The following is a 13,703-nucleotide window of genomic DNA, read 5'->3' as shown; positions in this document are numbered from 1 at the left end:
AAACCAAGATGGAACAAAAATAAGTTGGAAGGATTTGATGAAAAAATAACAAACACCTTGTTTTTTTTATGAAAATATAGGATTGAAGAAATAAAGTTAAATTGTTGGTGGACAGATGGTTACATCCCTTTACTTATATTCAATATTCAGTTACATATTTTGACCTGTGTAATGAAATCATGAAAAATATTGATTGCTCTTAATAAACCTCGATATTTGGCGGACTACTTTGTAAGGCGCATGTATGCGTTCTGACTACATTGTTTCCGGTTACGGAGTGCGGTTCCTGGAGAAAAACAGGAGCATTGTCCGCCGTGGCGAGTGCGTTCTCTATACTGAAAGTAGTCGAAGATTGTGACATATAACGGTGCATTTTTTGGTTTTTCTCCTTTTTGATCGACAATTTGCAACCACTTGAAGTCTGATCTCGGTGGGACTCCGCCAGCTATTGAGAATCTTGCAATACACAAACAGTTAGCTTAAGCAGCAGCGATGTCGGGTGTTGTGCGAGGCCCTGCTGGGAACAACGACTGCCGAATTTATGTGGGAAACCTGCCCCCTGATATTCGTACAAAAGATGTGGAGGACGTGTTTTACAAATACGGAACAATTCGAGACATCGACCTGAAGAACCGAAGAGGAGGGCCGCCTTTCGCCTTTATTGAGTTCGAAGACCCGAGGTAAGGGGCTAGCGTTAACTAACTGCTAACGTTATCCTCCTGATAGGCCCACGGCAGCGCCATTGCGTGGCTAAGTAACTCGTGTCCTAGCATATAACTCAAGGACTCAGACTGTTCGCTGGGTTGACTGTACTATTTTCTCCGCAACGTGGTGTGTGCTCTCTCGGTTTCGACTTGTTTTCCTTGGTCATAGTAAAGATGCAACTCGCTTATACACTTTAGCAACAACATTTTATGCTTTTCTTTGCACTGCGTTCTCACTGTTGCGTTAACACTGAACATCCACTTCGCTTTGTTTCCGGCTTGTAAGTTAATGTTGGATGAGAAACCATAGTCATTACATTTACAATGTCACCATTTGTTGTGCAGTATTTATTCGGCGCACATCTGTTTCCTTGCAACGACTGAGAACAAATGCTTTCGTTTATCTAAACAATTCGAAACCAGATTGCTTTAATGTTAGTGGCGGGCACGTCTGCATAGGGGATTAGCTAACGTTAGCTTGATGAAGCTAACATGGCGGACGCCGCCCGGGACTGCATTTTCTCTGCATGTGTATGATACACCTCGCTGCCCTGGGTGTGTTGGGGTTTACGCTGTAAGCTTTTTGTCAACAGGGACGCTGACGATGCCGTCTATGGGCGTGATGGTTATGACTATGATGGCTACAGACTGCGTGTGGAGTTCCCTCGGAGCGGCCGGGGCTCCAGAGGCGGGTTTGGTGGCATCAGTGGAGCTCCCAGAGGCAGATACGGGCCTCCATCCAGACGCTCCGAGTACAGGGTGGTTGTGTCAGGTAAGATAAATCGCCGTCATATCTATAAAGATAATATCGACCATTATAACGTGCTATTTCTTGCATTGCCCTCTGGTGCATCTTTCTAGAGCAAATTCTTTAGTGATTAGCCCACTGTGAGTTCCGTTTTAACTGTACTCTACATTTGGAACAATAAAATATTTTAAGCATTGTCTATCTAGGCAGACATAGGGATATTGTAAAAACTTTTGTTTACCACATTTATTTTGGACACATACTTTGAATTTGCTTAATTATTTTTAATTTGATGCATTTGCTTTTGAAATATGGTTTGTTGGGACTTAATGTATTAACAGTGGGGTAGACCAGGGGTATGCAGTCCCCTGTCTTCGAGGGCTGCTGACCTGCTTGTTTTCCAACTATCCCTGCCTTACCCAATGGTTATTACCTGAATCATGTATTCTGTCAGTCAGAAGCTAGAAGATACCAATTCACTTTCTTTCCTCACTCCACCTTCATCTAAGATTGTATCTTTCAGCTTCTGATTGACTGAACACACCTGATCCAGTTAATCAGCAGTAGGTAGGGAAGGAATAGTAGGAAAACAAGCAGGGCAGCGGAATTTGAGGACCAGGATTGCCCTAGATGTAAGAATGGAAAAAGTATATGTAACTGTTTCTAATATAGCATGTTATGTATTAATATGGAATGGTTGTCACTAAGAATTACATCTGCCATTTGGTGAGACAACTTAGTCTTGCAGTTCTAATGTGCCTGCACATAGATTACGATGTATTACCTAGTTCATTTTTCAATCTGTTTCTCAGGGCTCCCTCAGAGCGGCAGCTGGCAGGACCTGAAGGATCATATGCGTGAGGCAGGCGATGTATGCTATGCCGATGTTTACAGAGATGGAACCGGGGTTGTAGAATTTGTGCGCAAAGAAGACATGACCTATGCCGTTCGAAAGCTGGACAACACCAAATTCCGCTCACATGAGGTATGTGTACTGATTTTACTGTCATGGACAATGTTTCTTTGCCATGTCAAGGTGAGTACTTCAGGAAATGCTACATGTTTTAAGCTAACCTGGCCCTCTTTGCCATCTGTGGTATATCCCACCATAGGCAGGAATGTTGTCTTTTCAATGTCAAGTTCTCTTGTGTTCGCCAGGGAGAGACTGCGTACATTCGTGTGAAATTAGATGGTCCCCGCAGCCCAAGTTATGGAAGATCACGCTCCCGCAGCCGGGGGGGGGGGGGGGCCCCGAGGCCGCGGCCCCGGCCGGAGCCGCAGCAATTCCCGTGGCCGTGGCAGAGGATCACCCCGCTACTCACCTCGTCACAGCCGCTCTCGCTCCCGTTCCTAAACCTTTCTACCACCAATGATTTGCCCTTTTGGTGTATACCCTCCTGTTTTTACCTCTTAAGTTTCTCCAGATGTCAGCTGTTGAATTTTCATTTCTGCATTTCATGCCCTGATGTCCTTATGGATGATCTTGGTATGTAGATGTTACCCCCCACCTTCTCCAGCTGCTTTGTCCTTTTGTTCTTGTCCCCCTCTCTCTCCTTCTCTCTGTCCTCAGTTTTTGCAACATTAGAAAATGTGTTGTTAACTTCAAAAATGTTGAGTTGTCATTAGCTGCACTCAATGTTTTTGCAAGTATTCAAAATTAAGACTTTTTTTTTTTTAATAGCTTTTCTCTTTGGGTATGTGGGGTGGGCTGTTTGGACGGGGAGCCCAGTGCTTAACTGTATTTTTACCCTTGTGTCTTCCTTTAGACATCTGAAGAGAAGGATTAAAGTGATTTGGAATAAAACCATTGTGGAGCACATTTCATTTGTATGGTCAGGATAGGACATCTAATTGAGGAGCAATCAGGCAATCGAGGCAATGGTACGCTTCATATTCCATAAGTTGAACGTTTTGATCGGTTGCCATATCATGCATGTCATAATTAACCAAGCCAAATGTGCTGTACTTTGTTATATATAGAGTTTTTAACATGCTACTCTGGCCTGTAACAGAATGAGCAGTGCTAGATCAAGTGTTGTGATGTGAGTGTAACATCTTTGCTGTCAGATGTTAAAGTCTGAGTCACTACTTTGATGCAGAAGTGCTCCACTTCAGATGTAAATGTCTTCAAATGTTAACTTCAGGGAGTGATGGTTTTTGTGCTCAGTGGCATTTTTTTCTTGATCTGACATGAGTGCTCAACATGGAAAAAAAAATTAGGCCCCAAAACCTTGACATTTTATTCTAACGGTCTGCCTCTGATTTTCTTCCTGGTATTTCAAGGTTTTGATTGGAGGAGTGGCTCAGTGGATCCCAATCCTTGGAGCTGGATGAGTGGATCGATTTAGGGAAGGGATAGGCAAGGATGGATGCTCGGAACGGGATCAGTTTTCCAGGATTCAGATGAGTTGATTTCAGAACTAATTAATGCGGAGCCCCAGAGCAACTTTTTTTTATTAGGCCCTCCCCCGCCTAAAGTTTTTCGGTGATTATGGCTTTATTTTACAAGAAACGAAACTGAGGACCAGGAAGTTGGATCAAAGGATGGAATCGTAGATGCCTGGTATGAAGGAATTTAAAAAATTGGGAAGATTGGGGAGGGGGGTTATTTGGGAGTAGTTTCTATGTTTTTATTTTTGCTTAATCTCACTTTTTCTCTTAGCATTTTCAATAAAACTCTTTCAAACAAGGACACTTTAGTTTGTTTTTATTTGATTCATAAACAAAAAAAAAAGTTTTGTATAATTAGGATGTATAAGTTAATGGAAAAAACAACCTTATCTTTGACACAGCTACAGCCCAGCACGTTGCTTCTGCACTGGGCTTTTAAAGGAAATGAGGCTGTGTCCTTCAGTACCAACCATCATGCTAGTCAAGTGATCCAGGTGACTGAAGAGAAGCCCTGCACACAGCGAAGTGATGTCTACAGCTAATGTGTCCATTCCTTCCAGGCCCCACAGTTAGTGCGTGTAGTGTGAATGATGCATTGTGGGATGAAATAAGATGCCGGCAGACAGGAGCTGGAGAAAAACGCGTGCGCCGCACGGTGAAGCTACGGCGCAGCCAATGGCAGGGTGCAGCATGCGGCAGAGGGGCGGGGACCTGCTGGAGAGAGCACAGCAGAGAGCCAACCTACCTACATGCCTATTGTGTAAATCTTAAAAAAGCAATTAGCCGCAACATCATCTGAGCCTCCCACTCGCTGGGTAAAATACTGATTTTTGGAAAGAGGTGTTTTCAGGCGGTTCAAGAGAAGGTGAGTTCCTGCTGTAGAAAAGGCTGACTTGCATGTCTAGACATCTTTCTGGTTCTACTTTCTCTTACTGTGGTGAGCTGTAATGTATGTCTTAATTAATTTGGACTGGTTAGACATTTGGACTATATTATCAGAGGTTCACAACCAGTGATTCTGAGCGGACAGTTAAACAGATACATTGTTATAGTTCTGGTCTCCTGAAGCAGAAGCTGCTTTTATCATAAAGTGATTTTTGCTAAGTAATTTAACTCCACCTGGATCAGGTTTCGCAATCAATCCGTGCAATGCTCAGTTCGTCATCTAGTTATGAAAATGCACAGATGCACACAAGCATAAGTTGCGACTATGAATCAGTGCAAATGATAGAAAACGCTTTGCCAAATGCGAGTTGAGGCTGGTAGTGGTTCGGCTGGCCTAAACCGTCCACATCACCACCACGTGCGGTGTTCATTTTCAGTTAAGTACGTCTGAGTGAATGTGCTTTCTTACCCGGCAGATATCATCATCACCATCCTCAACCATGACCGACAGGAAAGCTGTGATCAAGAACGCAGATATGTCCGAGGACATGCAGCAGGACGCCGTGGACTGTGCCACCCAGGCCATGGAGAAGTATAACATAGAGAAGGACATTGCAGCTTACATCAAGAAGGTGAGACAGGACGGGTCCATGAATTGATCCGAGAGCAACTGCAGTCTTTTTTAATTATCAGATCCATTTTTGACCATTGTGAAGAGGGTTCTTGTGATCAGGGCCTTAGTCAGGAGGAGGTCATGGAGTCCTCAAGTCTTCCCAATGCACCGTGTTTACGAACATGTTGACCAGACACCAAAAGGAAGTTCTAAATTGCCCGTGGCATGCTTATTTCCAACCATTTAATTTTTAATTTTGGGTACCTCTATATTAGCTTTGCACCCATCATAACTCCAAATAGTCTAATTATTTATTAAAACCAGAGAGCCTCCTCCTGAAAACAAGAGGATAGGCCGTGAATGCGCACAACTCCTGCTAAGCAGGTCAGGAAACTAAAACAGCATATAAACAAAAAGCCATGGGCAACTGAGCTATGTTTTCCACAGTGACCTGTACCTCAAATCCTGCCTGACATGTTCGAGCCAGAATTTGAAAGTGAACAGAACTACGAACTGCAAGTACATTAATTAATTTGAATTTCTCCTCCATGGATAGGTAAACAGCGGAATATGGGGTATATACTGTAAAAGATGTGTGACACTCTAAAAGTAGGTAATTGAGAAACTATATTTTAACTGGAATAATGCAGACATAGTAACTTCCCCAGCCTTACAACAATTCTCTACAGAAACAATGCATTTAGGCGCGCAACTTTTTTTTAAATAAAAAATTTACCTTAAGTCCCACCGAGTAGTGGAAACATCACACCCTTTCAAGTAGTTGCAAGCACTGTAAAACCAAACGTGATTGTGTCTTCCCCCATAAATCCCTCATATTACAGGTGACCACATACGTTATCATACTACCACAGGTAGTGTAACACCGACAATAACATTATGGATCGTTAGAATCCTCTTGCCAACCAGCAACACATCACATGCAGCAGACGCACTGGCCTCAAGCAGTCGAAACAAACAGGTACTGTGCTCTGGGGAATCCAGGGTTGGTCAGCTGAGCATTCACCGCCACAGGGTGCTTCACTGGCCGGCTGTTTGTAGGTTTCCAGCCACTCCATTCACACCATGTTAGACCAGGTCAGGTAAAACAGTGAGTCGCTGTTCGTGAACATTCTCAGACATGCATTAACCTCAGGCCTTGTATTTTTTTTCCAACCTTCCTGGTCCCAGTGTAGCAGGAGGTAAAATATATCCACAAAACTGGGTGTAGTTGAAAAATTACTATTTCACGATGGCACCAGTGGATGTCAGGCAAGCTCACATGAATGCCTGGAGAATATGACCATTCAAGGAAATCCTTAAACTATCACGTATTACTTTACATCATTGGAAAAAAAAAAAGTCTTGCGAGCAAGAAATCACTAGAATTGTATAAACCAGGTTGCTTCTGCATACAAGTACAACAACATAGCTACACCTTGTTTTTTGAGCTTTTAGTCACATTAAAGATGATAATTCATCATTGTAACATTGTAGTTAAGTCAGAAAAGCATGCCGTGGGCTCTTGTAGGCCTGTTTAATCTTTTTTAAATGTGTTTTATGCAGGCCTACCCTCATTTCTCAACTTGAAGGTCTAAGTCAGGCAATTAAAGTGATATATGTCAATGAATAGGTTTTACATTTGTTTTTTTTATGAATGCAAACTTAGTATCTTTTTTTAGACTTGATCAAATAAAACAAGCAGTTTGATGATTTCAGCACTGAGAAATAATAGCCATTTGAAATTATTTTTAGACCTTTTCAACACAAACTATCAATTTAACTGAGAAATTGATTGGCATGTTAAATGGTAATACAAATGTAGGTTGTTTGCAGACATTACTTTGGTGGACTCTACATTTTATATATACATATATGACAGGATTTGTAGATTGCTGCTATTGGTTCTGGATTTTGATTTTGTATTGATTTTCCTGTTGTTTTTGTTTTTTCTTTTTTTTTTTTTTACCTTTCAGGAGTTTGATAAGAAGTATAACCCCACCTGGCACTGCATTGTCGGGAGGAACTTTGGCAGCTACGTCACCCACGAGACAAAGCATTTCATTTACTTCTACTTGGGCCAAGTGGCTATTTTGCTCTTCAAGTCTGGCTGAGAAGTTTCTGATGGGTGTCGAGTTTTTCTCCCTGAACCTAAATCGGAAATGCACTGGTGGCTGACGTCTCCCATACACTAATAACAACATACCATAATGATGCAAAACCGGCCGTGCTCAGTTGCATGGACTATACACTATTTAATATGTATGTTACAGTAAGTTTACTTTTTGATAGTTGCCAATTGAGTGCAACTGAAGTAGATTTTGTTGCCGTTAAATTCTAGGTTGTAAAACATTTCAACGTGGCCCTTGATTGTATAATAAAGGAAAGCTGTAGAATGTAGTGGTGCATCTGCTTTCCTTCACAAGTGGCATTGCCAGACCCTGTTATGAGACTCCATCTGTTGGTTTAGATGGTAAAATCATACTGCGTGCACCACTTTAACAATTCATTACCAAGATTTTAACTCCTGATCATGAAAGTTGGTTAATGGGGTAAAACTGTCAGGCTCTTCTTATTACGAGTTACTTTACAGCACAGACATACTTTATCCAGACAGTGTGAGTTCTTTTTATCACTCTTACTAATTTAAGTGATTTATGTTGTCTGGAGATGTGTGTGTATTCAAAACTTTCATTTTCAATTTGGGTTTAAAACAAACCTCTAACAGAAGTGAAATTATAGCAGCTGCTTTCAGAAAAGATGTCAACATCCGCCACACTTTGGAACCAACACAAGCCAGTTAAAGCATTTCCAATTTGTCAGCGCTTATATTTTCACTGTGAACAAAATAAAGTTCACGCACAGACCTTGACCTGTAATGTTTGAGCATTAACTCTACAGACTGGTTACCAAAATCTACCAACTCGCCTACCTATATTTGAATCTTCTAGTTCCGGTTTCTGCATGTTTGGAGGATAATAACCACGCGTGCTTTAACTGTCATCAGACACACACACACAAACACACACGCAAAGGCTCATCTTGGGGCTAAATAATTAGAATTGTTTCATTTTGAGTTTGTAGATATTGGGCTGGTTTGTATCTTGTCCCAATAATTGCTATAAAGCAACATTAGGAAGGTGATCTAGATAAGAACATCTGCATCTAACACGGTTACAACACACCTGTGTTTCAGATGGTTGTGTCATCTTATGTGCTTGATATTTTCAAGTTTTATTTTGTTATATTGTCCCCGGCCTTTTAATTTCGCATCGCCGGGCATGCAGGGAAGACAAAGCATTTGGAGGTGGGAATTACAGCAACTGCAAGCAGGTGTACCTCTTGTCTAGCACTCTGATTTGGGATTTTCATTTTGTCATGTCAATACAATTGAAATGGCAATGCACAGTGTCTGGATTGTGATGATATATGTTTGTTGGAATTGCAGGTTGGAGACATTTAGTCTTAGAGTCAACACCACATAATTCTCGCTGTGTTAAGACTGAATGTTTGCTCCGTTGTTGCCGCCCATATTCCAGCTATGGGCGAAGTGTGCATCTCTCAAGTGTTTGGATTGTTTTCAAGGGGTGTCTTCCTAACTATTGTTAATGTGAATTGATTTAGTATTGTTTTCCTCTGGCATGTATTTTTGCTGTGTATATGTAGGAGCCGTTCCAATGCTGTTGAATTTACACAAAATGTGTGCCTGTCATTGCTCTCAACTGTAACCGGCTTGAGTACAATTGCACTTCATTAGAATTATCCAGTAGGTTGCTGCACTACCAAAAAATATAAAAACTCAATAAAATATAAACTAATTGTTGACTTATTACACTGTGGCCTTTTTGTGCTGAGACCACTGGAATATTGGATGTCTGACAGCAAAATTTGTGCAGTTTTCAAGCAATTGCATTTACTGTATATACAACTAAACTGTAACAGCAAGTATGTTTTAGGTGATTGTACAAAGTGCACATCTGTCAGACCAGAGATTGGGGTTAGGGAAAAATATAAATGTAATCAAACGCATTGTGTCTGAAGTCACTGTGTACTTTATAAAAGTTGTTTACAATTTTTCCCCAAAGAATCATAAAAACCATAAAATGTAATAAGTGACTATTGTACTGCAAGAATGGATATTTTGGCAGGAAATAAATGATGTTTGTGGACATTTTAATGATACACAAGTATCAAAGTATTTATGACTTGCCCGATACATAAACTAAACAGCACTCAGGGAGTGCAAACCTCTGTCAAGGCAAATCAGTTTCTCCACAATGCAATTCCACCTAAAGCAATACTCTCATTGCCTCACCCTCATAATATGATTCTTTGACTATGAAAACCTCCCACTAGCATTTGGAATCACATTGATATCATTAGCAATTTGAAAGCTAACAGTATTTCCCTACTGACAATTTTCTTCAAGATCTAGCACAGCAACTGTTGAAGATATGTCAGTTCACCTTGTACTGAATCAGTTTCAGCTCCAATTTGTTGTTAGTTGCAAGTCTCTAACTTTACTTGTTAAATATGCTTAATGCTATGCTCAAAAATTACTGGTGTTTATCCAGGAGGGAGATTCGAGTGCCGCAGTAGTGAGTCCTAAAACCCGGAACTGAATTATCACTATAATATATAGCCCACTTGTGATTTTTAATACTTATGAAAAAGGTGGTTGCTAACAATTGGCTAAATGAGACTAATAAAGTTGTTGGGGGTGTCAACTGTCATCATGCCCAACACAGAGACTCATACTCACTAGTCTGCTTTTACAACTTGTGCACTTGCAAAATATTCTAACTAACTGACACAGCCATGATCACTAGGCAGATCAGGTCATGCTAAGAGGAAAGGATTTTGTAGAAGAGCTAAGAGTGTTTAATCAAATTACAAATCAGAGGCCGTGGCTATGCTAGAGTCCTAGGACTGTGGTCTAGTTCGTTTAAAGCCTAACAATAGCTTTTGACTTCTGGTGATTGTACTTGGGCTTCAAAAATGATAAAAGTGGTGTTCATTTGTGAAGATTATCTTGCTGAACAAAAATTTGTAAATGTCATAAGCTTTTGTTTGTCACAGAGCTCGTTTTCTGCAGTAATCCAAAATCCTATAAGGGAACCACAGTGATAGTGTACAGGTGGGCCTACAAAAATACGTCAGCCCTACGGCACTCTATGAAAGGATGCTATTAAGTTGCATTATGGGAAATTCAGTATCCAGCTGTTTTGCCTCTTGCAAGTTCCCTAACATTATGGCAGTGAAAAACTAGACTGGAAGATTACCACTTTAAAGGATTACAAACTATAAGTAACTTTTGGACGCAATCGTGTTTTGTGTCCAACTTGTAGCATCTGAAACCTTGTAGAAGAGTGTTTTGTTTTCTCATTAAGGCTGCTGTGGGTGCAGGCAAAAAGAGGGGTGGTTCTGAGATGGCGGAACACACTGTTGAGCCTTCTCGGTGTCATGGGCCCAACTCAACAAAACACCATTTAGTGAGGAGGTGCCCACCTGATGACCATGTAAACTTGCCTTCAGTCGTACACCCACACAGAACTTGTATTGGTGTTTGTGATAATATAGTTACAGACTCACCGGAATTGTTAATTGTCTGCTTTTATTAGACAATCTTGATAGAACAGTGTCAGATGAGCAGACCTGGCTCTCAGAGGTGACTGCCATTACCAGCCAGTTGGGCCAGCCACTGCCTGACCTTAGCAAATACAATGCAGATGCTGTTTGTCAAGCCACATATCTGCTCTTTGCTTGAGGGAGGATAGGATTCAGGGATGCTGTGTGTTAAGGGTAAGCTAGGTCTGGAAAATGGTGTTACTTATTGTGGGGCTTTAAAGATTTATGACAGCGTGGCCTGACATCCCCTCTTTGGGGCCAAATAATGGGTAAACATCATTTAACTCATATACTGAGCTTCCATATGAGTGCTCTCCCATTCACATTCAACTGTGTTTTATTGACTGACTACACAAATGAGTGTCCAGTAACATGCCATCTAGAGCCATGTTTAAGTCCTTCATCAGCTGATTTGCCTGATTAGCATGCCAGTGAATGAGCCGAACTGGTGCTGTTTGGCAGGCATGCTTGCTGGAGCTCATTACATCTCGGGATCATAGCTAATGGATTACAATATTATTATAAAAAAAATGACACATTTATGTTTTCCTTCATAACCTAATTGCAGAACAACCTACAGCATGAGCAACATTAGAGATATTCTGATACTATTTCAGTTTCATAGCAGTAAAAAAAATGACACATTTATGTTTTCCTTCATAACCTAATTGCAGAACAACCTACAGCATGAGCAACATTAGAGATATTCTGATACTATTTCAGTTTCATAGCACTGATGTAGCTGCACGATCAGTGTCACTTGTGCTATGTGCTGCAGTTACGTGATGCCTGTAAATGGAAGTCTGGTGAAAGAAGAGCAGCCGTGTTAGTAGAGCTGAGAAAGCAGACAAATTAAAGGGCAAGTGACTAATGAATAATTTCTAGAGACAGACTGATCAAAAAGGCTGAAATAAGATCCTCTGTGGAGATAACTGCTTTATCAAAATATTACAAAACCTATTAGACAATTCTCATTTCTTTATACTGTTAGAGCTCAGTAATTCCCTTTAACCCTTTAAAGTGCTTGGTTTTACTTACAGCTGAGTAAGGAAAATGAATGTGCCTTTTTCACAGATGTATTGAATGATATATTAAAAAAAAGAAAAACAAGAGGTATCATAACATTTTCACACTTTAAAGGCATGTGCGTCAGAGGCTTGACTGTTTTATTCCCACTAAACCTTCACTGAGGTTTTACACTCTTGTTTTTCCCGTCAGCATCCCCCTCACACACATACTTGTACTTCTATCTTTATGAGGACACTCATTGACATAATGCGTTCCCTAGCTTCTTACCCTAAACCTAATTCTAACCAAATCTTAGCCCTCAAAAAGGTTTTTCACAAAGTGAAGACCAGCCAAAATGTCCTCACTCTGTAGCAAAAAAATAAGTTTTTGGTACTCACTATGTAGCAAGTACAAGAACACATACACACACCTGCCTGCATTCATCGCTTGTGCCTTTATCCATCTTCCCACACAGAGCTGTAATTCATGGTCAGAGCAACTCACATGAAGACTGTGCAGATAACTGACTGGTTAAAGAAACTAACCTCTGCATCGGTATACTGTGATGGTAAAAATTCAATCTGTGTCTAAGCTGTGGCCTTAAAACCTACAAGTGGCAAATAGATATATGATTGGATTGTAAATCTCTGTTTCTGGTTTGTTCAGTGGAAATTATGTTGCTGTCAAACCTTTTTCCTAAAGTGTTAAAGCAGTTTCAAATCCAGCCCCATCACACACTAAGTTTTCATCAGACTGAGACTCTAAGCATTCAAATATTCTTTTATTGTGATATATTCTCAAATGGCTCTTTTCAGCTCCTCACAAGTTTGGTTTGAAAAACATTTTAATAACCTGAATTGCACTAAACAAACTGGTGTTTTGGCTCAGGCTGAACATAGCTCTCATTGATGTGGTGAATGCTCTGCAAATGCCTCACAGACTGTGAGATGACCAGTGGGCGGATTTAACACCGGCATAACAAGGAGGCAAATGACTCAGATTCAAACATCAGGGATATTGATTACAAAGAGAAACAACTGGCACATCAACATGTTAATAGCAGCAGCTGGACACACAGGTTAATGTACATGGTGGGTAAATCAACACTGAATGTGTCACTGCATAAAAATCTTTGGAAATGAGTATACAGTATGACCTTATACACTCACAACGGCTGTGTGTTCAGTGGTTGACAAAAGAAAATGACTGAATTAAGGTACAAAGTATGAATGCTGTACAGCTATATAGACAGGTGTTTAGGAGCCAAGACAAATGCTGATTTAAAACATACTGAATGTTGCCCCAGCATACACTGACCTGCCTACACTTTAGTTTTAGACTCCATGTTCATATGGTTTTGGAAGACAAGGTAATATTTTTAGACATGACCACAGAGCTAGCAGCCCTGGTCTTTCTCTTTAAAGCTGGATTGACTGCGCTAAAAAGAAATTGTCACTGTTTCTTAAGGGCATCTAAATGACTAAAACTATAATAAGCCAAACAATCTATTGGTTCATTGATTTTCATTCATTCATTGATTTTTTTGCCTTTAATATTCATCACCTATAGAAATGCCCAGGCGCTTCACAAAAGCAGTACAAAGAAAGACAGGCAGTATCGGGACAGTGTTATATGACAATGTTTTGTCCACCAGCTAAACAGGCTCTGTGATGCAACATGACATTTACAATTACAGCTCTGTGCGAAATCAGAATAACAAGTCCCCCCC

The 13,703-nt window shown here is 40.6% G+C and overlaps 2 protein-coding genes across 3 annotated transcripts; both read left to right on the top strand.

Moving 5' to 3' along the window:
* The first annotated feature begins 242 nt into the window (after window positions 1–242).
* Window positions 243–4,144, top strand: srsf1a (serine and arginine rich splicing factor 1a). Its single transcript, XM_020620713.1, is given in 5 exon segments — window positions 243–680; window positions 1,298–1,476; window positions 2,265–2,437; window positions 2,611–2,688; window positions 2,690–4,144. Coding segments are annotated over 5 exon segments (735 nt in total). The 5' UTR covers window positions 243–492; the 3' UTR covers window positions 2,807–4,144.
* Window positions 4,145–4,532: 388 nt separating this feature from the next.
* dynll2a (dynein, light chain, LC8-type 2a) lies at window positions 4,533–9,168 on the top strand. Of its 2 annotated transcripts, none has more exons than XM_020620714.1 (3): window positions 4,533–4,708; window positions 5,205–5,360; window positions 7,315–9,168. In XM_020620714.1, exons 2-3 carry the CDS (start codon window positions 5,229–5,231, stop codon window positions 7,450–7,452), a joined length of 270 nt encoding a protein of 89 aa, XP_020476370.1. In that variant the 5' UTR covers window positions 4,533–4,708; window positions 5,205–5,228; the 3' UTR covers window positions 7,453–9,168. The 2 variants fall into 2 exon arrangements, with proteins under 2 accessions (XP_020476370.1, XP_020476372.1); XM_020620716.1 differs by lacking the exon at window positions 4,533–4,708 and adding an exon at window positions 4,709–4,780.
* The last annotated feature ends 4,535 nt before the right edge of the window (window positions 9,169–13,703 follow it).

This window comes from Monopterus albus, unplaced genomic scaffold (assembly GCF_001952655.1).
Source record: "Monopterus albus unplaced genomic scaffold, M_albus_1.0 scaffold246.1, whole genome shotgun sequence".
Taxonomy (NCBI): Eukaryota; Metazoa; Chordata; class Actinopteri; order Synbranchiformes; family Synbranchidae; genus Monopterus; species Monopterus albus.
Note: the sequence above shows the minus strand (reverse complement) of the source record. Positions and strands in the feature narration are given on the sequence as shown.

What these genes read in the sequence shown, in the direction of transcription:
- dynll2a (XM_020620714.1), top strand. Translation starts at nt 5,229, where the DNA reads ATGACCGACAGGAAAGCTGTGATCAAGAACGCAGATATGTCCGAGGAC. An exon ending in TTGCAGCTTACATCAAGAAG is followed by an intron (nt 5,361 to 7,314) that starts GTGAGACAGGAC and finishes TTTACCTTTCAG; the next exon opens with GAGTTTGATAAGAAGTATAA.